Raw genomic sequence first — 21,628 nt, forward strand, 5'->3', positions numbered from 1 at the left:
TCTGCATGTCTCTGAGGGAAGGGGACGGGGCTCTGTGGATACAGGCTGAGAATGAATTTCATCAACTATGGTGGGTATAGGCTGAGCCCAAGCTTACTGTAAAAGTAAGAGAATATGACACTTATTATACTCAACTGCCACAAAACAATTTTTTTTAACACTGGTGTTTTGCATCTATATGTACAATCCACAAAGCAGTTACAAATGAATGAATGAATGAATAGGGAAAGATCACTGTTTAATATAGAAGGTTTGAAAAGGGAGAACCTCTAATTTGCCTTTATCTTCTCCACCAAGAACTATCTTCACTGTTACAAGCATTGAAGTCAGGAAGAGGATGGGAAAGGATAGCTGGCTGCCCTGTGAGGTGAAGTTTTCTAGCTTCAAGGCAGCACTCGTCAGGCTTTAAGAAAACCCAAGGTCTATATGCACATGGCAGAACCTCTGTGGGCTGCTCCCTTGGCCCGCTGAGGCCAGCAGCTCCACCAGGGCTCAGCTCCACCTGGCCAGGGAGCCGTTCCCGACTATGGCCCATCTGCTCCTCAACTCTCCCCAAGAGGCCAGGCTCTGCAGATGCCGAAGACCTGACACTAGGACCAGAGAGGGCTTATAAGTGGTCATGGCTGCCCTCTGGCTCCTGGCTCCTTGCCAATCTTGCCACGTAACTCTGAACACTGCAAGGCCAGGAGAGGACTGATTCCTCCCATAAGAACTTAGGCCTGTTGACAAACAGCTTTCCAGTCTAGGCCTCAGCTGTGCCAAGGATGGAAGATTCTATGACTACTGGCTGAGCATATCCTAACTTGAGTCTAGTGCTGCCACTGCCGTGAGTTTTGCTGTGACACAAAACAACTTTTTTTTTCTAAACCTAAGTTCTATATGGAACTCTATGTTGAGACCATAGGCCCTGGACTGGATCCCAGTGACCATCACCTAGCCTCACACACCACCCACCGAATGCTGGTTTGTGCAGGCACAGAAACTATATACCCAAGCTCTGGTCAGAGCCTCAAGACTGGGTAACACTACCAACCTGCTCATTCCCGACATGTAAGCTAACACTCACTGTCTGTCCACTGTCAACCTCTGGGCTCTCTTCCTCAAATTTCCTTCCAGCCATTCATTTTTACCACTCTCCAGAATCCCTATTTCATTCTATCATGTTCATCAATAATTTAAAAACCATTAAGAACTACATATACCTGGTTGAAATATCAACAATGATTCCTCCCCACCCACTCCTTTTTTTTCTTTTCTTTTTTTTTTTTTTTTTTTTGTGGTACACGGGCCTCTCACTGTTGTGGCCTCTCCCATTGCGGAGCACAGGCTCCGGATGCGCAGACCCGGCGGCCATGGCTCATGGGCCCAGCCGCTCCATGGCATGTGGGATCCTTCCAGACAGGGGCACGAACCTGTGTCCCCTGCATCAGCAGGCGGACTCCCAACCACTGCGCCACCAGGGAAGCCCCTCTTTTTCTTTTTAATTAATTAATTAATTAATTAATGGCTGCGTTGGGTCTTCGTTGCTGCGCACAGGCTTTCTCTAGTTGTGGTGAGTAAGGGCTACTCTTCGTTGCAGTGCGCGGGCTTCTCATTACGGTGGCTTCTCTTGTTGCGGAACATGGGCTCTAGGCGCGCGGGCTTCAATAGTTGTGGCATGTGGGCTCAGTAGTTGTGGCTCACGGGCTCTAGAGTGCAGGCTCAGTAGTTGTGGCGCACGGGTTTAGCTGCTCCACGGCATGTGGGATCTTCCCGGACCAGGGCTCAAACCCGTGTCCCCTGCAGTGGCAGGCAGATTCTTAACTACTGTACCAAGGAGGGAAGTCCCCCTTCTTCTTCTTAAGGCTTCTCTCCAGAGGCCCTCACCTTTAATTAGATTTCTGTTCAGTTCTTCTGGGGGGTTACCTTTTTATCACTAATAAGTTGGGTTTTGTTTTGTTTCATTTTGTTTTTTGTTACTTCTTGATCTAGCTATTTTAGGCATCACTTACTAACTTCCTACTAGATTAGAAGGTGATTTAGGCCATCACCCCCTAACCCCCCAATCCCCCAGTAGAATTATATCACTATTTTTACTGCCTCTGTTATAATTTCTGTGTTGTTATCCTGAGGGTGATGGTGATGGAAAGATGCCAAAACAGACAGGAAATGGATATAATACCCTTGGATTCAGAGAGAGGATGTGCCTTGCACCCACAAAAGGCTGTAGGAGCATAAGACAATATAGCCACGCCCACTGGAAAGCAGCTTCCCAAACCTCACAGGCCCATGGGGAGGAGCCCTCAGGCCTCTGATGCACCCCTGCTTGGGGGGTGGGGAGGAGAAGTCAGTAGCTTTCAGGGAAGCTCCCTTTGCCATTTTCACCAGGGTGAAGTATGCTGGGCTGAGGGAGAGGAGGTTTTTCTCCTGCCCTCTGATTGTTCTAAAACTGCCCAACAGTGGCTAATGACTGGTAAAACTCTAGTACAGTGCTGTGTGCTTCCTGCAAAGGAGAACAGAATGTCAGTTCTGAGATATGTCCCAGCTGGCCTAGGCTGCAGGCCCAGCTGAGGCATATTCTTGCAGCTAGTTTTGGGAGGTTAAATAATATATTTGGACCTTTATTTCTTGTTCAATCATCTGTATTATCCCTAAAAAAATTTTTTTTTTTTTTTTTTTTTTTTTTTTTTTTTGCGGTACGTGGGCCTCTCACTGTTGTGGCCTCTCCCGTTGCGGAGCACAGGCTCCGGACGCGCAGGCTCAGCAGCCATGGCTCACGGGCCCAGCCGCTCCACGGCATATGGGATCCTCCCAGACCGGGGCACGAACCCGTATCCCCTGCATCGGCAGGCGGACTCTCAACCACTGCGCCACCAGGGAGGCCCAAAAAATTTTTTTATTGTGGAAAATATTAAACTTTTTAACAAGTAGAGAGAATAATATAATGAACCCCATGTGTTTATCACCCAGCTTTAATAATTACAGCTCACGGCCAATCTTATTTTATCCATCCATACTCTACCCATTTCCCCGTGATCATATTATTTTGAAGCAAATCCCAGACTTCCTATCATTTCATTCTTAAGTATTTCAATATAGCCAGTATTCCTTAACTACGCTCTTTGTAAAATTAGGGATGTTTGTGTCCTCATCCTTCCCTTTTCTTCTACTTCTCAACTCTTTTGAGAGTTTGACAAGATTCCAACCTAGAACAATTCAATCTTCTAACACCACACTATGTAGACTCGGACAATAAATTCTTGGTCTCTAACCCCTGCTGGCTCTTCAGCAGTGGTCAACAATCGCTGACAATATCAGAAAAAGGCTGCCATTACCTATATAAAGGTTACAAAAGTTGCCAAAAAACCCAAAGTTCTGATACAGAGAATAAAGCTCTCATCTACAACTATGCATTCATCTAGTGCACATTTATGGAGTGTCTACAGTTGATTAACACTATGCTATGACACAGAGGACACAGAAATATCAAAAAGCCCTTGCCCTTAAGGAAATCTTTGTAGAGTGAAAAACCAGACACGTCTATGACTGCGGAAGCACAGACGAGGAAAAGAAGTTGCTATGGGATATGCCGAAGGGTCATCGGAGGGACCTCTCCGCTGGGTTTCTAAATAAGACTCCTCAACCCAGCCCTGGTCCTTCCAATCCATTTTTGTAACTGCTGCCAGAGGCATCTTTCTAAAACACTGATCTTGGTCACTTCTTGGCTTAAAGCATTTCAGTGACTCCCAGTGGTTTTCAGGCTACAGTGCAAATTCCTCAGCTGGAGCCCCAGTCTCTTCATGACAGCTTTGGTCTGCCCTGCTCTCCAGCTCCTTGTTCACAGAACAGGCACTTCAGCTCTGCTAAACTCCTAGTAGTTCTGGAAAGTGACTGGACATGCCCCTTTCCCACCCAGAACACTGCACTCATGTTTCTTAGGGCTCAGCTCTGGTGTTGCCCTGCCTCGTGCAGACTCAGGCACCATAGGGCACTCCCTTCTCCTCCCAGGGTGTCCAGGAGCACGGGGGCACCTCCCAGTATCTGGCATGGCTCCTGCTGTCCCCTCATGGCTGCCTCTCTGTGTCAGAAAGTCAGCTAAGTGAGTGAATGTTAAAGGAAGTCTAGTGGATCCTAGCTATGGAGATCACAGGAGAGAGTTCTACTAGAGAAAGATTTACCCATCCCAGCCATAGGTGGTGTTCATAGATGGTGTGGATGGGACTATCCAGGGAAAAGGGCCCAGAGGAAACCCAAGGGAACAATGGCACTGAACTGAGAAGAAACAGCCAAAGCCACAGCTGAAACGTATAAGAGAGGAGACTTTTAAGAAGAAGGAATAATAAATAATGATCATGATGAAAACCATGAGGTTGTACAGGAAGTTTAAATGCCATCTGAAACTAAGACAGATTTATACTTTATTTTATTTATTTTCTTTGGCTGCACCATGAGGCATGCAGGATCTTAGTTCCCCGACCAGGGATCGAACCTGCACCCCCTGCGTTGGGAGCGTAGAGTCTTAACCCCTGGACTGCCAGGGAAGTCCCGATTTATACTTTAAGTAGTTTAGTTCTAAATGTATTTCGTGGCTTTATAATTTTTTAAATCCTTAAGGTACAGACATCTAATACCAGAAGCTATGTGTATACATTATTATCATAAAATAAATATAAACTTTAGAAGTATATCTGACTATTTATAACAGCTAAAGAGTGAAAACAACCCAAGTATCCATTAACAGATGAATGGATAAACAAAATGTGGTTTATCCATACAATAGAATATTATTCAGTTTTTAAAAGGAATGAAGTACTGAAACATACTAAATATGGTTGCACCTTGAAAACTCTATGCTAAGTCAAAGAAGCCAGTCACAAAGGACCACCTATTACATGATTCAATTTATATAAAATGCCCAAAATAGGCAAATCCATAGAGAAAGAAAGTAGACTGGTGGTTGCCAGGGGCTAGAGGAAGGAAGAAATGGGAAGGGACTGTATCTGGGTATGGGGTTTATTTTGGGGGTGATGAAAACATTCTAAAATATTCTGTGAATATATTAAAAACCACTAAATTGTACACTTTAAATGGGTGAATTGTATGGTATGTGACTTATATCTCAATAAAGCTGTTACTAGAAAAAATACATCTGAGTGAAAACAAACAAGTTTCATACATCCTTTGCTTAGTATCGCAATCCTATTAGCATCCATAAACATAACTCTAACATCTAAATGAATGCCCAGTCCTCAATATAAATTCTGTGTTGCCTTCACTTGTGAACACTAGCCTCTTACATAAACGAGCAAATGAAACACCCAGCATGGAGAGGACTTTAATATTAGTTCCACATTACAATAACAACCTCTGTTGCAGAGCCTGTAACAAGCCAGAATCCCAGCGCCACCACCCACCTTCCCACCTCACACACAATGTCTACCTGTGCATTCTCTATCTTGAATACCTACCCTCCCAAACTATAACCATGGCTGAAGCCAGGTGAGTCCTGCTGACTCGGGGGAACATCTAGAATCACGTTTTGAAAGCAGAGGCTGAGCGAGGGGCACTCACCCACAAGAGCAACCAACCAGAAACCAGGCACAACTGACCCAACACACCCACCACCCTCTGACACACAGGCCTTTTCAGTCTGGGTGGTTTTTTACAATTTTAAACTGAATCTACAAAGATTTTTATAGTTAGTTGCAAACTCCCTCAGTTAGCATTTGTAGGTTTTGATCTGTTCCTAATTATGGAAAAGAATCCTGGGGTCAGTTCAGAGTGAAAGAACTTGAGTTTACCATTACCATTTTTTAAACTCTAATATTTACACGAAGTTTTGAGTAGAGAATTAAATTGCCTCAGTTATTTTGCTTTAAAAAATGAGAATCAAAGACAAAAAAGGCTTTTGTCTGCATTGAAAGCCGTACTGAAATTTAACTGCATGACCTACACTGAACCATTCAGACATTTTCCTATTCTCTTCCTTAAATAAGTCTCTACATTTTAACTAAATCTGTATGGTCTCTAAGTGTGTATTTAAAAGCTAACTACACCTAGAAAGACTAAGGCTCTGAGGAATATAAAGCAATACGGAAAGGTGCCGCCCCCTCTGTTGAGAACATGCCCACATCTGCCCAGGAAGATGCAAGCTCAGCCTGCCACACAGAACACACCCAGATACAGTCCCAAGTATAGAGAGAACCAGCATTGATCAGGTTCTTTTGAGAAGACACCAAGAATACATGATGCCAAGGGTCCAGTCACATTGTTCGTGAATACTGCAGCTATTTGTAACAAAGAGCAAAAAGACATATTTTCAACAGTACTTACCTGTTTTTTCAAGGGAAGGCTGGCAAACTAAATGGTGAGCATGCTATCATTTATTTTCAAAAGTGCTCCTGAATGCAGCTTTCATAAGTGGATCTTATTCAAGTGAGTGATCCAGTCCAGGTAAAGAGGACCAAAAAAATCAGGCAGAAAATCATCTCTTTGAGTCTTAAACTTGAAAAAAGTATTTTAAAAAGTAAGTGTGGGGAAGAGATCCCTCCAGAAGGAAATGACCATTTCAGTGACTTTCAGAGGGTGGAGCAACAGGGCAATGGGAGGAAAAAAAAAACTGGAAGTCAGAATTGGCAACAGCAAAGCTATCTCCAGCACAAAAGCCTGTTTATATGCACAGAGCCCTCTTTCCAAATGGGAAAAACGCCAGCAAGGTTTTCACTAAGAATCTTAAAAATATTAATCAGTTTTCAACTATAAGAAACAAAGCTTGAAGTTCAATCGGATTTGGAATATAAGGTATGTCAGTATGAAAACAACCTGAACTTAAAACAAGTCAGTAAATTATATTTACTAGAACCCAAATAAAATATTTTACAATTGTATGTGATCTGTAACTTGGCAGTGTTAGCAGATGTTATCAAATTGAAATTGTACTGACTAGAGCCTAGAGCTCAAATTCCCTGGGGTTAGAGAAACAACCTAACCCTGCTAGCCCCACTCCAAATATAGCCAGTGGCAGAGAAAATTCTAATATGGCTCCTAAGATTCCTACTATATTGATGTGCATATCCTGTATAATCCCCTCCCCTTGAGAGTGGGTGAGTCTGACCTAATCTAATGAACCCTTTGAAAAGAGGGTCAAGAAGAAGTCAGAGAAAGTTGAAGCTTCAGTAGGTCTGTATCTATTTTTGGTCTAAAAATTTTTTCAAATGTTACATAAACGGAATCGTGCAGCATGTACATTTCTAAGATTTTTTTTCCACTCAGCAAAACTTCCTCAGATTCATCCAAGTTGTATCAATAGTTTGTTTCTTCTTATTGCTGAGCATTATTCCATGATATGTATGTAGCACAGCGTGTTTAACCATTCACCTGTTGAGAAATACTTGGGTTGTTTCCAGTTGGGGATATTATGAACGAAGCTGCTAAATACTGCTGTACAGGTGCTATAAACATTGGTATACAGGTGTCTGTATGAACATCAGTTTTCATTTCTCTGGGATAAATGCCCAGGAATACAATTACTGGGTTAAGTATAGTAAGTGCCAAACTACTTTCCAGACTGGCTGTGCCATATTATCAGCAATGTATGCATGATCCAATTTCTCTGCATTCTCTCTAGCATTTGGTGTTAGCACTATTTTAAATTTTAGCCATTTGATAGGTGTGTAGTGATATCTCATTCTCACTGTGGGGTGGTTTTTTTGGCCACGCCTCGTGGCTTGTGGGATCTCAGTCCCCCGACCAGGGATTGAACCGGGGCCATTGGCAGTGGAAGTGTGGAGTCCTAACCACTGGACCACCAAGGAATTCCCGCTCATTGTGGGTTTTGTTTTTTTTTTAATGAAGATGTTTACGATAGTTTATTTTAGGTTATTTCCAATTTTTCACCAGTTTAAAAAATTGACCAACTCAATGAAACCTTGTGAATACAACATTCTCATTGTGGTTTTCATTTCTTTAATGGCTTTTAATGCTGAACATCTTTCATGTGGTTATCTGCCATACTTATATCCTCTTCAGTAAAATGTCTCTTCATATCTTTTGTCCATTTTCTAATTGGATTGTTTATTTTTTTAATGTCGAGTTTTGAGAATTCTTTTTATATTCTAGATGCAAGTCCTCTGTCAGAAATATTTTTCCAAATATTTTCTCCCAGTATATAGCTTGTTTTCTTGTTTTTTTCTTTTTTAAAAATTTATTTATTTATTTATTTATTTACGGCTGCACTGGGTCTTCGCTGCTGCACACGGGCTTTCTCTAGTTGCGGCGAGCAGGGGCTACTCTTCATTGCGGTGCGTGGGCTTCTCATTGTGGTGGCTTCTCTTGTTGTGGAGCACGGGCTCTAGGCATGCAGGCTTCAGTAGCTGTGGCACACGGGCACAGTAGTTGTGACTCACAGGCTCTAGAGCACAGGTTCAGTAGTTGTGGTGCATGGGCTTAGCTGCTCCGCGGCATGTGGGATCTTCCTTGACCAGGGCTCGAACCTGTGTCCCCTGCATTAGCAGGCAGCTTCTTAACCAATGCATCACCAGGGAAGCCCTATATCTTGTTTTTTTCATCCTCTTACCAGGGTCTTTCACAGAGCAAAAGCTTTTGATTTTGATGTGGGCAATTTATTAATTTTTTCCCACAGGTCATGTTTTTGTTGTCAAATCTGAAAATCTTCTGCCTAGCTTTAGGATATGAAGATTTTCTCCTATTTTTTCCTATTTTTTTCCTAAAAGTTTTATAGTTTTGCATTTTACATTTAAACCTGTGATCCACATTGAATTAATTTTTGTGTAGGATGTGAGGTTTAGGTCAAAGTTCATTTACTTGCCTATGGTTGTCCAATTGTTCTAGCATTATTTGTTGAAAAGGCTATCCTTCTTCCACTGAATTGATTGCACCTCTGTCAAAAAACAGTTGGATGTTTTTATGTGGTTCTATTTCTGGGTTCCTAATTCTGTTCCATTGATCTATGTGTCTATCTCTCCAACAATAACCACAATGTCTTTTTTTTTTTTTTTTTTGCGGTAGGCGGGCCTCTCACTGTTGTGGCCTCTCCCCTTGCGGAGCACAGGCTCCGGAGCACAGGCTCAGTGGCCATGGCTCACGGGCCTAGCCGCTCTGCGGCATGTGGGATCTTCCCAGACCGGGGCACGAACCCGTGTCCCCTGCATCGGCAGGCGGACTCTCAACCACTGCGCCACCAGGGAAGCCCCACAATGTCTTGATTACCGTAGCTTAATAGGAAGTCTTATTAATATTTCATATAGCGATTCTTCCCGCTTTATTCCTCTTTTCAAAACTGTTATAGCTATTCTAGAATCTTTGCTTTTTATATAAATATTAGAATCAGCTTGTCATTGTCTAAAAAGAGTCTTACTTTTTACAAAAAATTTTATTTTATTTTTTTATACAGCAGGTTCTCATTAGTCATCAATTTTATACACATCAGTGTATACATGTCAATCCCAATCGCCCGATTCATCACACACACACACACCGCGGCTTTCCCCCCTTGGTGTCCATACATTTGTTCTCTACATCTGTGTCTCAATTTCTGCCCTGCAAACCGGTTCATCTGTACCATTTTTCTAGGTTCCACATATATGCGTTAATAGACGATATTTGTTTTTCTCTTTCTGAATAACTTTGCTCTGTATGACAGTCTCTAGACCCATCCACGTCTCTACAAATGACCCAATTTCTTTCTTTTTTATGGCTGAGTAATATTCCATTGTATATATGTACCACAACTTCTTTATCCATTCGTCTGTCGATGGGCATTTAGGTTGCTTCCATGACCTGGCTATTGTAAATAGTGCTGCAATGAACATTGGGGTGCATGTGTCTTTTTGAATTGTGGTTTTCTCTGGGTATGTGCCCAGTAGTGGAATTGCTGGATCATATGGTAATTCTATTCTTAGTTTTTTAAGGAACCTCCATACTGTTCTCCATAGTGGCTTTATCAATTTACATTCCCACCAACAGTGCAAGAGGGTTCCCTTTTCTCCACACCCTCTCCAACGTTTGTTGTTTGTAGATTTTCTGATGATGCCCATTCTAACTGGTGTGAGGTGATACCTCATGGTAGTTTTGATTTGCATTTCTCTAATAATTAGTCATGTTCAGCAGCTTTTCTTGTGCTTCTTGGCCATCTGTATGTCTTCTTTGGATAAATGTTTATTTAGGTCTTCTGCCCATTTTTGGACTGGGTTGTTTGTTTTTTTAATATTGAGCTGCATGAGCTGTTTATATATTTTGGACATTAATCCTCTGTCCGTTGATTCGTTTGCAAATATTTTCTCCCATTCTGAGGGTTGTCTTTTCCTCTTGTTTATGGTTTCCTTTGCTGTGCAAAAGCTTTTAAGTTTCATTAGGTCCCATTTGTTTATTTTTGTTTTTATTTCAATTACTCTAGGAGGTGGATCAAAAAAGATCTTGCTGTGATTTATGTCAAAGAGTGTTCTTCCTATGTTTTCCTCTAAGAGTTTTATAGTGTCCAGTCTTACATTTAGGTCTCTAATCCATTTTGAGTTTATTTTTGTGTGTGGTGTTAGGGAGTGTTCTAATTTCATTCATTTACATGTAGCTGTCCAGTTTTCCCAGCACCACTTGTTGAAGAGACTGTCTTTTCTCCATTGTATATTCTTGTCTCCTTTGTCATAGATTAGTTGATCATAGGTGTGTGGGTTTAACTCTGGGCTTTCCATCTTGTTCCATTGATCTATGTTTCTGTTTTTGTGCCAGTACCATATTGTCTTGATTACTGTAGGTGTGTAGTATAGTCTGAAGTCAGGGAGTCTGATTCCTCCACCTCCAGTTTTTTCCCTCAACACTGCTTTGGCGGGCTCCCCTGGTGGCTGCAGTGGTTGAGAGTCCGCCTGCCGATGCAGGGGACACGGGTTCATGCCCCGGTCTGGGAAGATCCCACATGCTGCGGAGCGGCTGGGCCCGTGAGCCATGGCCGCTGAGCCTGCGCATCCGGAGCCTGTGCTCCACAACGGGAGGGGCCACAACAGTGAGAGGCCCGCGTACCACACACACACACACACACACACACAAAAAGACTGCTTTGGCTATTCGGGGGCTTTTGTGTCTCCACACAAATTTTAAGATTTTTTGTTCTAGCTCCAAAAAAAATGCCATTGGTAATTTGATAGGGATTGCACTGAATCTGTAGATTGCTTTGGGTAGTATAGTCATTTTCACAATATTAATTCTTCCAATCCAAGAACATGGTATATCTCTCCATCTGTTGGTATCATCTTTAATTTCTTTCATCAGTGTCTTATAGTTTTCTGCATACAGGTCTTTTGTCTCCCTAGGTAGGTTTATTCCTAGGTATTTTATTCTTTTCGTTGCAGTGGTAAATGGGAGTGTTTCCTTAATTTCTCTTTCAGATTTTCCATCATTAGCGTATAGGAATGCAAGAGATTTCTGTGCATTAATTTTGTATCCTGCAACATTACCAAATTCATTGATTACCTCTAGTAGTTTTCTGGTGTCATCTTTAGGATTCTCTATGTATAGTATCATGTCATCTGCAAACAGTGACAGTTTTACTTCTTCTTTTCCAATTTAGTATTCCTTTTATTTCTTTTTCTTCTCTGATCGCCGTGGCTAGGACTTCCAAAAAGTATGTTGAATAACAGCGGTGAGAGTGGACATCCTTGTCTTGTTCCTGATCTTAGAGGAAATGCTTTCAGTTTTTCACCATTGAGAATGATGTTTGCTGTGGGTTTGTCATATATGGCCTTTGCTATGTTGAGGTAGGTTCCCTCTATGCCCACTTTCTGGAGAGTTTTTACCACAAATCGGTGTTGAATTTTGTCAAAAGCTTTCTCTGCATCTATTGAGATGATCGTAAGGTTTTTATTCTTCAATTTGCTAATATGGCGTATCACATTGATTGATTTGCGTATATTGAAGAATCCTTGCATCCCTGGGATAAATCCCACTTGGTCATGGTGTATGATCCTTTTAATGTGTTGTTGGATTCTGTTTGCTAGTATTTTGTTGAGGATTTTTGCACCTATATTCATCAGTGATATTGGTCTGTAATTTTCTCTTTTTGTAGTATCTTTGTCTGGTTTTGGTATCAAGGTGATGGTGGCCTCATAGAATTGAGTTTGGGAGTGTTCCTTCCTCTGAAATTGTTTGGAAGAATTTGAGAAGGATGGGTTTTAGTTCTTCTCTAAATGTTTGACAGAATTCACCTGTGAAGCCATCTGGTCCTGGACTTCTGTTTGTTGGAAAATATTTAATCACAGTTTCAATTTCATTACTTGTGATTGGTCTGTTCATATTCTCTATTTCTTCCTGGTTCAGTCTTGGAAGGTTATACCTTTCTAAGAATTTGTCCATTGCTTCCAGGTTGTCCATTTTATTGGCATAGAGTTGCTGGTAGTTGTCTCTTAGGATGCTTTGTATTTCTGCAGTGTCTGTTGTAACTTCTCCTTTTTCATTTCTAATTTTATTGATTTGAGTCCTCTTTTTCTTGATGAGTCTTGCTAATGGTTTATCAATTTTGTTTATCTTCTCAAAGAACCAGCTTTTAGTTTTATTGATCTTTGCTATTGTTTTCTTTGTTTCTATTTCACTTATTTCTGCTCTGATCTTTATGATTTCTTTCCTTCTGCTAACTTTGGGTTTTGTTTGTCCTTCTTTCTCTAATTCCTTTAGGTGTAAGGTTAGATTGTTTATTTGAGATTTTTGTTTCTTGAGGTAGGCTTGCATAGCTATAAACTTCCCTCTTAGAACTGCTTTTGCCACATCCCATAGGTTTTGGATTGTCGTGTTTTCATTGTCGTTTGTCTCTAGGTATTTTTTGATTTCCTGTTTGATTTCTTCAGTGATCTCTTGGTTATTTAGTAACTTATTGTTTAGCCTCCGTGTGTTTGTGATTTTTACGTTTTTTTCCCCTGTAATTCATTTCTAATCTCATAGTGTTGTGGTCAGAAAAGATGCTTGATATGATTTCAATTTTCTTAAATTTACTGAGGCTTGATTTGTGACCCAAGATGTGATCTATCCTGGAGAATGTTCCGTGTGCACTTGAGAAGAAAGTGTAATCTGCTGTTTTTGGATGGAAGGTCCTATAAATATCAATTAAATCTATCTGGTCTATTGTGTCATTTAAAGCTTCTGTTTCCTTATTTATTTTCATTTTGGATGATCTGTCCATTGGTGTAAGTGAGGTGTTAAAGTCCCCCCTATTATTGTGTTACTGTCGATTTCCTCTTTTAGAGCTGTTAACAGTTGCCTTATGTATTGAGGTGCTCCTATGTTGGATGCATATATATTTATAATTGTTATATCTTCTTCTTGGATTGATCCCTTGATCATTATGTAGTGTCCTTCCTTGTCTCTTGTAACATTCTTTAATTTAAAGTCTATTTTATCTGATATGAGTATTGCTACTCCAGCTTTCTTTTGATTTGCATTTGCATGCAATATGTTTTTCCATCCCCTCACTTTCAGTCTGTATGTGTCCCTAGGTCTGAAGTGGGTCTCTTGTAGATAGCATATATATGGGTCTTGCTTTTGTATCCATTCAGCAAGGCTGTGTCTTTTGGTTGGAGCATTTAATCCATTCACGTTTAAGGTAATTATCGATATGTACATTCCTATTACCATTTTCTTAACTGCTTTGTGTTTGTTTTTGTAGGTGCTTTTCTTTTCTTGTGTTTCCCACTTAGAGAAGTTCCTTTAGCATTTGTTGTAGAGCTGGTTTGGTGGTGCTGAATTCTCTTAGCTTCTGCTTGTCGGTAAACCTTTTGATTTCTCCATCGAATCTGAATGAGATCCTTGCCGGTTAGAGTAATCTTGGTTGAAGGTTCTTCCCTTTCATCACTTTAAGTATATCATGCCACTCTCTTCTGGTTTGTAGAGTTTCTGCTGAGAAATCAGCTGTTAACCTTATGGGAGTTCCCTTGTATTTTATTTGTCGTTTTTCCCCTGCTGCTTTCAATAATTTTTCTTTGTCTTTAATTTTTGCCCATTTGATTACTATGTGTCTCAGTTTGTTTCTCCTTGGGTTTATCCTGTATGGGACTCGCTGCACTTCCTGGACTTGGGTGGCTATTTCCCTTCCCATGTTAGGGAAGATTTCGACTATAATCTCTTCAAATATTTTCTTGGGTCCTTTCTCTCTCTCTTTTCCTTCTGGGACCCCTATAATGTGAATGTTGTTGTGTTTAATGTTGCCCCAGAGGTCTCTTAGGCTGTCTTCATTTCTTTTCATTCTTTTTTCTTTATTCTGTTCTGCAGCAGTGATTTCCACCATTCTGCCTTCCAGGTTACTTATCTGTTCTTCTGCCTCAGTTATGCTGCTATTGATTCCTTCTAGTGTAGTTTTCATTTCATTTATTGTATTGTTCATCTCTGTTTGTTTGTTTTTTAATTCTTCTAGGTCTTTGTTAAACATTTCTTGCATCTTCTCGATCTTTGCCTCCATTCTTTTTCCGAGGTCCTGGATCATCTTCACTATCATTATTCTGAATTCTTTTTCTGGAAGGTTGCCTATCTCCACTTCATTTAGTTGTTTATCTGGGGTTTTATCTTGTTCCTTCATCTGGTACATAGCCCTCTGCCTTTTCATCTTGTCTATCTTTCTGTGAATGTGATTTTTGTTCCACAGGCTGCAGGATTGTAGTTGTTCTTGCTTTTGCTGTCTGCCCTTTGGTCTATTTTTTTTAAGTTTAAAAAATTGGGGTAAACATATATTAAGATAAAATTTACCATTTTAACCATTTTTAAGTATATGATTCAATACACTTAAGCACAGATGCTGCCAAGATTAGAAAAGAGGACAGTGTGAACAACTTTGTGTCAATGCATTTGAAAACCTATGAAATAAATTAACATCTAGAAAAAATTATCTTAAATAATGCAAATAGAGAGGGAATATCCAAAACATCCCATAACTATTAAAGAAGTTGAATCAGCAGTTAAAAAAGAAAACAAAACTCCACAAATAAAACACCAGAATCAAATGATTTTACAAGAGGGCTCTATCAAGTATGCAAGGTTCATATAATTCTAATCTTATATAACCTCTTCCAAAAATGAGAAAGAGATAACTCCTCAGTTTATAAATAAAGGTTAGTTTAACTTTGATATAAAAACCATAAAAAAGACAGGAAAGGAAAATTACCAGACTTTCTCACTCATGAGATAGATACAAAATTCTAACCAAAATATTAGCAAACTAAGTCCAGCAACAGATAAAGTAAAAAATCATATATCATGCCAAGTCAGGTTTATTCCAGGAATGCAAGTTATTTCCAGGGTCCTGGCTTATGCAATAGGACGAATGGTGGTGACATTCACTAGAAAGGAAGCAGAGGGTTTGGGGCTAAGATCACAAGAATGACTCCCTGAGTACAGGGAGCCTGTGAATGGCCAGGTAGAGATGCCAAGAACACTGGTCTGGAGTTCAAGTGTAAGCAGGGCTGAAGACAGAGTACTGAGAATCACCAAGTACAGAAGTAGTACAATAAGTCTTACAAGTGGGATAAAGACAGAGGAGAACCATGGCCTGAATCTCAGACAACCTCAGTGTTTAAGGAAGAAGATTCCTTAAAAAGACAGGCCAGAGAATCAGGGAAAGGACCAGGAAGGCAGGAAAGATACCGACTCATATCATGCAATGAGAAGGAGAAGGGGACTAAAGAATTCAGTCACTGGAGTCCACCGTGGCAGGCAGCTTCAGGATGTGGTGAAGGAGGAAGGCAGACTGTTGCGGGCTGATGGGTGAATGGATAAGAGGAAACAAACAGGGAGTATGGTCAATGCTTACAAGAAGGCTAGCTGGGAAGGGAAGCAGAGAGTGTGCAAGAACAAAGGAAGAAGCAGATTAGAGGATAAACAAATCTGTGGACCATCTGAATAGAAAAAGAGGGTGGTGAGAAAAAAATACAACACAGAGCCTGTCCTCCACATTCCAGAAAGGAAAAGAGTGACTGACTGTTCTTTAGTTACAGTCCCAAGGCATGAACACATACCCACCAGAACCAGATTTCAAGCCCATCCCAAATGATCAGTGGCGACTTGCTTCACTTGATCACACTACTGAAAGTTGGCAAGCAGCCAGAGCCCCAGTCTAGTGACCACTCTTCCACGGCTAAAGGTGAACCAGTTGTTCCAAAGTCCACCCTTAGACACAGATGTAGAGAACAAACATATGGACACCAAGGGGGGGAAAAGGGTGGTGGTGGTCGTGGGACGAATTGGGAGATTGGGATTGACATATATACACTAATATGTATAAAATAGATAACTAATAAGAACCTGCTGTATAAAAAATAAATTAAATTAAACAAACAAACAAACAAACAGAAGTCCACCCTTCCCGGAACTCCACACCTTTACCCAAAATGAAGGGGGTTAAAGCAGAAAGTACTGAGGCAAGGCCTCAAAAACATAATGGCAGATATTATAAAGAGCACAAATGGGGCCATCGGCCAAGCCTGGATAAGAGGGAGTGCACTGGTCCCCTGGGAACAGAGAAAAGGGGCAGGTTGATAGCAGCAGTGGCTGCAGCAGGTAACATGAACCCTTAGACCTATGCTTCCAGGTCACATGTACAAAGAATCTGAGTCGTGGAGAGGCTACAGGAATTGTACAAGAGGAAGTCAGGACTCAAACCTGCATCTGTCTGACTATAAGGCCTAAACTCTTAAGGCGACCTTATACTGTCCCCCACTGTGTCCCCATTACCCTCCATCCTATGCTCCTTTAACACCTGATAGCATTTTGGGGATCTTCTCATATGGCACTTTCCATACGCCAGCTTTCACTGGTTATGTGTGTTTGCTTCATTTATATACACCTTACTCATTCCAGAATTGAAGCTCTTTGTGTAGCTCTACAGGCTTTTTAGTGACAAGTCCTTAATGAAGAAATAAATACAGTTGTAATTACCAAATCTGTTATATATCAACTTGCTTTCAAAAGTGCTTACAGGGACTTCCCTGGTGGCACAGTGGTTAAGAATCCGCCTGCCAATGCAGGGGACACGGGTTCGATCCCTGGTCCAGGAAGATCCCATATGCCGCAGAGCAACAAGGCCCATGCACCACAACTACTGAGCCTGCGCTCTAGAGCCCACAAGCCACAACTACTGAGCCCACGTGCCACAACTACTGAAGCCCATGCACCTAGACCCTGTGCCCCACAACGAGAAGCCACCGCAGTGAGAAGCACCGCAACAAAGAGTAGCCCTCGCTTGCTGCAACTAGAGAAAGCCCGTGTGCAGCAACAAATACCCAACTCAGCCAAAAATAAATAAATAAAAATAAATTTATTTTAAAAAGTGCTTATAAATTTCCTTCATAAGTGATTTAAGGCAGCCCCACTACAATCTTCTTTTATGGTATGTGCTCAGCACTCCTTTACCACAGATATTACAAAGGCAAAACAATATTAATATTGTACATTTCATTTACCGCAAGTTACAGATTAGTGAATTTAGTTTCGCTATAGACATTTCACCATCTTTGCAAGTATGAGACTAAAAAGCACTTCTTACCTGAATTTTGATGGGCCAGGTGAAATTACTGACATAAACAAAGAAAGTGATATTTGGGTGGTTGCGAAAATCAAACTTCTCATTAGAGAAACTATCTTTGTACTCCTTAATGTTTGTTTTTGAAACAACAGGCATCTCTTCTCCAGCCTGGGTTCCAGCTGTTAGGAAGAAAAGAATGAAATAATAATAAATAATAATAAATAATAATTTTGGGGACCGCATCTGCCCTCACTAATAATAATGATAATAGTTAGCATTTATTAAACACTATGTTCCAGAAATGGCCTTTAAGAGCTCAATCTCATTTAATTCTAACAACTATTATCCTCATTTACACATCAGAAAACTCAGGTTCAGGAAAAATAAGTAACTTGGCTCAGGTCACATAGCCAGGAAGTAGAGTTGGGATTTGAAGCTGGGAGGGCTGATACACAAGCCTATGCCCTTAACCCAAATGGCTTTACCAGGATCCCCTACAACTCCTCCCACAGAAACAGGCTACATGTGGCTTTGAAAATCCAGATACCACTAGAATCCTATTAACAAGCAATGGCATTCATTCTGCCCACAACACTTCACTTGCTTTGCACTGCCCCCTTAAACCTGTTTGGCAGTGCTCTAGATCCCCCATACCAGGGACATGGATTCAGCCCTCACTTTTTAACTAGCAGTGACCGCAAGTCTCAACAGCAGCAGGGAGGAAGGAGCTCTAGCGGTCACTCAGTCCCTTCTGCTACCAGCTACAACTGACTCTAAATCCCCCCAATCTGATATAAACCTATCCTATTCCCAGGCAGTCCTTCAACATTCCACATCGTCCCTCAGCCAGGAATTCTAGTGTTTATAAAGATTCATGAAATAGGCTTTTCCCATGTCTGAGTTAAATCCTGTGACTGAAGCCAGATTGGCTGGTCCTCATTGAGACTGTCATTGTAAATCAATCACCTACTCAGGGATGCCACCTTTCTCCAAACAAAGGCTCTGATAATTCAGACTTTTTCTTAAAGGCCTCTCCTCACTGCAAGTTTCTGAACCTTTTCTGAATTCTACACAATCTTTTAAGATATGATGAACACAAAGTGATGTGCAAAGTAATGTTTTTATTTTGTTTCAGTCTAATTGATTGTGTTTTGACCAAAAAACAGTATTGTGATAGTAATAATGATGATGAAACATAATTACCATTTGATGAGAATATCCCATGTTTCTAGCACTTACACTGAGTACTTCATTTATTATCTCATTTAATCCTCAGAACATTCTACACGGCTGGGTGTTTTTATTACCCCATTTCATACCTGCGGAAACTGGCTCAGAAAACAAGTAACAGGAAGAGTTCAAATCTAGGTCCGCTGAGCTACATTCTTAACCACTACATCAGGGCCACCCTCTTTCTTTAGATTTTCTGCTCAGAATATCTTTAGTAAATCATTGTAAGATAAATAAGACAGCAAAAGCTGTGCTCTTAGATCTTTATTTAATTCCCAAAGTACTTTTTCCCCTGTACCTACTAAAATCTCATTCTATTAAAAATGTTTCCATTTCTTGAAACTGAGTCAATTACATTTTTCACTTCTGAAGCATGGATGGAGATGATGATGGCAGCACCACAGCAGAGGCTGCAGCAATGGTATTAACGGTGGTAGTAGGGCAGGGGTCGTGAGCATGTACTGATCTTGATACCATGGCAGGCACTGACAGGTATAGCCAAATTTAATCTACAATATAAGTATTATTACCTTCTCTTTAAGATGAATAACCCTAAGGGTCTAGAAATAGATTTTAGACACTTGCTCAAGGTCTTCCAGCTAATAAGTGGCAAAAGTGGGTTTCAAACCCATCTGTCTGTCTCCAGAGCCCCTTTTCTCAACTCTTTCTCAATCAATTATCTCCACTCGGAAGGTCTTCTCTAGGTATGTCTTTACCTGAGAAGCTGGCAGCCCAAGTGATGTTGAGGTTGAAGTTTTTGGAGGCATTGATGAACATGTCCAAATCCCTATTTTGCTGATGAGATGTACAAATAATTAGAAAATGAATTACTGTAACAGTTTCCTGATTTTCAAAGAAAGCAGTAGTTAAATTTTACTACTCTCAACTTTCTTAATTACAGAAAGATATTTTAATGTCTTAAGAGAAACTCATGCTTATAGAACAGTTAGCAAAATTTCTAACCTTAACATAAGCAATATACCCAAAACAAATTTCATTTCCCTCCCATAAAAGTATATGGGATTTAGGGACTTCCCTGGTGGCACACTGGTTAAGACTTTGTGCTCCCAACGCAGGGGCCCGTGTTCGATCCCTGGTCAGGGAACTAGATCCCACATGCATGCCTCAACTAAGAGTTCTCATGCCACAACTAAGGAGCCCGCCTGCCGCAACCAAGACCCAGTGCAACCAAATAAATAAATCAGTTAAATTAAAAAAAAGTATATGGGATTTAATGCTTTATCAAATGCCTAACTCCATGAAAAAGTATCTTTTAAAAAGACCCTCACCAGAGCACACTGACCTACATCCTGTGACCTATGTTAGGGAATCAGCCTCTTAAGGATCCTCTGGGCAGCCCTTTCCAAATGTCTGAAGAGTAAAACACTTGGTCAAGTGTCTCAATTTATATTAACTTATAAATCAAACCTATGTACTTCTGAACCCACAGATTATATACAGTGTAAAGTTCTCCAAAATGGAAGTGGTTTTTAAGGAATAGCACATAAAGCTGAAATTAAACTAAATTTTAAAACTTTAAATTGTCTTTACCCATGATTAAGAACATTTTTCTCTCGCTAAAAATATTATTTCAAGAGAAATATGACAGAATATGTTTTATTACCTTTGAAAACTTTGTATACCACTTAGAGATACAGCAGTTTGAAGAGCTAGTTTAATTTATTGTGACTCTTGGTTTTAATGACTGAAAAAAGGTATCTCTGAGGAATGTGTTGGGCCAGCTGGAAGAAGAGCACTGTCAGTAGTGTTGGGTAAATCATGATACTAATTTTTAGTTTTCCCTGAAATTTGGCTAATAAATCTCTTTCTTGGGGTCAAAAAATTGCTTTTCCAAATGAGTCAGATGTTGTGTTTTATATTTTTGAATCCAATCCTGCTGAAATTCTTCACATTGAAAGATTTTTAAAACAGGTTAGAAAATTAAGATTTTAAAGAGCATTCTTTTGATAGTTTTTACAGCACAAAAATTACAACAATGGAAGCATTTCCAAACAGCTATTTCCAAAACGTGATCTCCAAACCAGAAGTTTCTCTCATAAAGCAGTTACCTTCTCATTTATTGATAAGGCCTCACCATCCTCTTAAAGGGACAGCTCAAGTGTTTATTTATTTATTTATTTATTTATTTATTTAGCTGAGTCACGGCATGGGGGATCTTAGTTCCCTGGCCAAGGAGCGAACCTGTGCCCCCTGCAGTGGAAGCATGGAGTCCTAAACACTGGACCGCCAGGGAATTCCCTATTTTTTAATATTTGCTGGTAGCACATTACTAGTGATTACTTCTTTCCCTGGAAAGGATTAATAACCTTGAAATCTTGGTGCTTTTGTAAAAGACAGGACACATACATTGTGTAACTATTAAATATTCTGTCATAAGAAAAAAAGGCAGTAAATAAATTTCATGTGTGGTACTTTTGCTATAGCCTTATCCTAAAAAAATTTTTTTTCAAAATTCTGGTCAGTACAGCCACTGAAATGATATACCAACACAGTTTTTCCACAAAACATTTTCATTGAAAGTCATTTATTATTTTTACTTAAAAAGCTATTCACTCATGAGAATGTATCTTCTCTAGTACATCTCTTCTTAATTTTACCATTGAAGTGGAATACAAAAAACAAATCTTACTTTCATTTAATTGTGAACATCCCACACTGGACTTCATTTTACTACTGATTTATTTATTTCTTAAATTTAGCAGTGCTTGCTGATAACATCTGTTATCAAAGGAATACACTTTGGCTTATTATCATATTGTTTTCCATGTATTATTTGTTACATTTATTGTATTTTTGTAATGGTAAATGGCTTTGTGTATGTTGATGAGAAATAAGAAACCTCCAAGGAGGCTCCTAAATAATTTACCATCAGGTTTAGTAAAATTTCATTAT

General features: G+C 40.2%; 1 protein-coding gene across 1 annotated transcript in view; it reads right to left on the reverse strand.

Moving 5' to 3' along the window:
- Positions 1–21,628, reverse strand: part of ATRN (attractin) — a gene marked incomplete at both ends in the record, with an annotated part of 171,753 nt that overhangs the window by 32,925 nt on the left and 117,200 nt on the right. Inside the window, 2 exons of the mRNA XM_079718684.1 lie at positions 17,507–17,664; positions 19,432–19,510. Of these exons, the coding sequence (XP_079574810.1) occupies positions 17,507–17,664; positions 19,432–19,510 (237 nt within the window). The remainder of the gene's footprint in view (positions 1–17,506; positions 17,665–19,431; positions 19,511–21,628) is intronic.

Source organism: Hyperoodon ampullatus (assembly GCF_949752795.1).
Source record: "Hyperoodon ampullatus genome assembly, chromosome: 14".
In the NCBI taxonomy this organism is placed as follows: Eukaryota; Metazoa; Chordata; class Mammalia; order Artiodactyla; family Ziphiidae; genus Hyperoodon; species Hyperoodon ampullatus.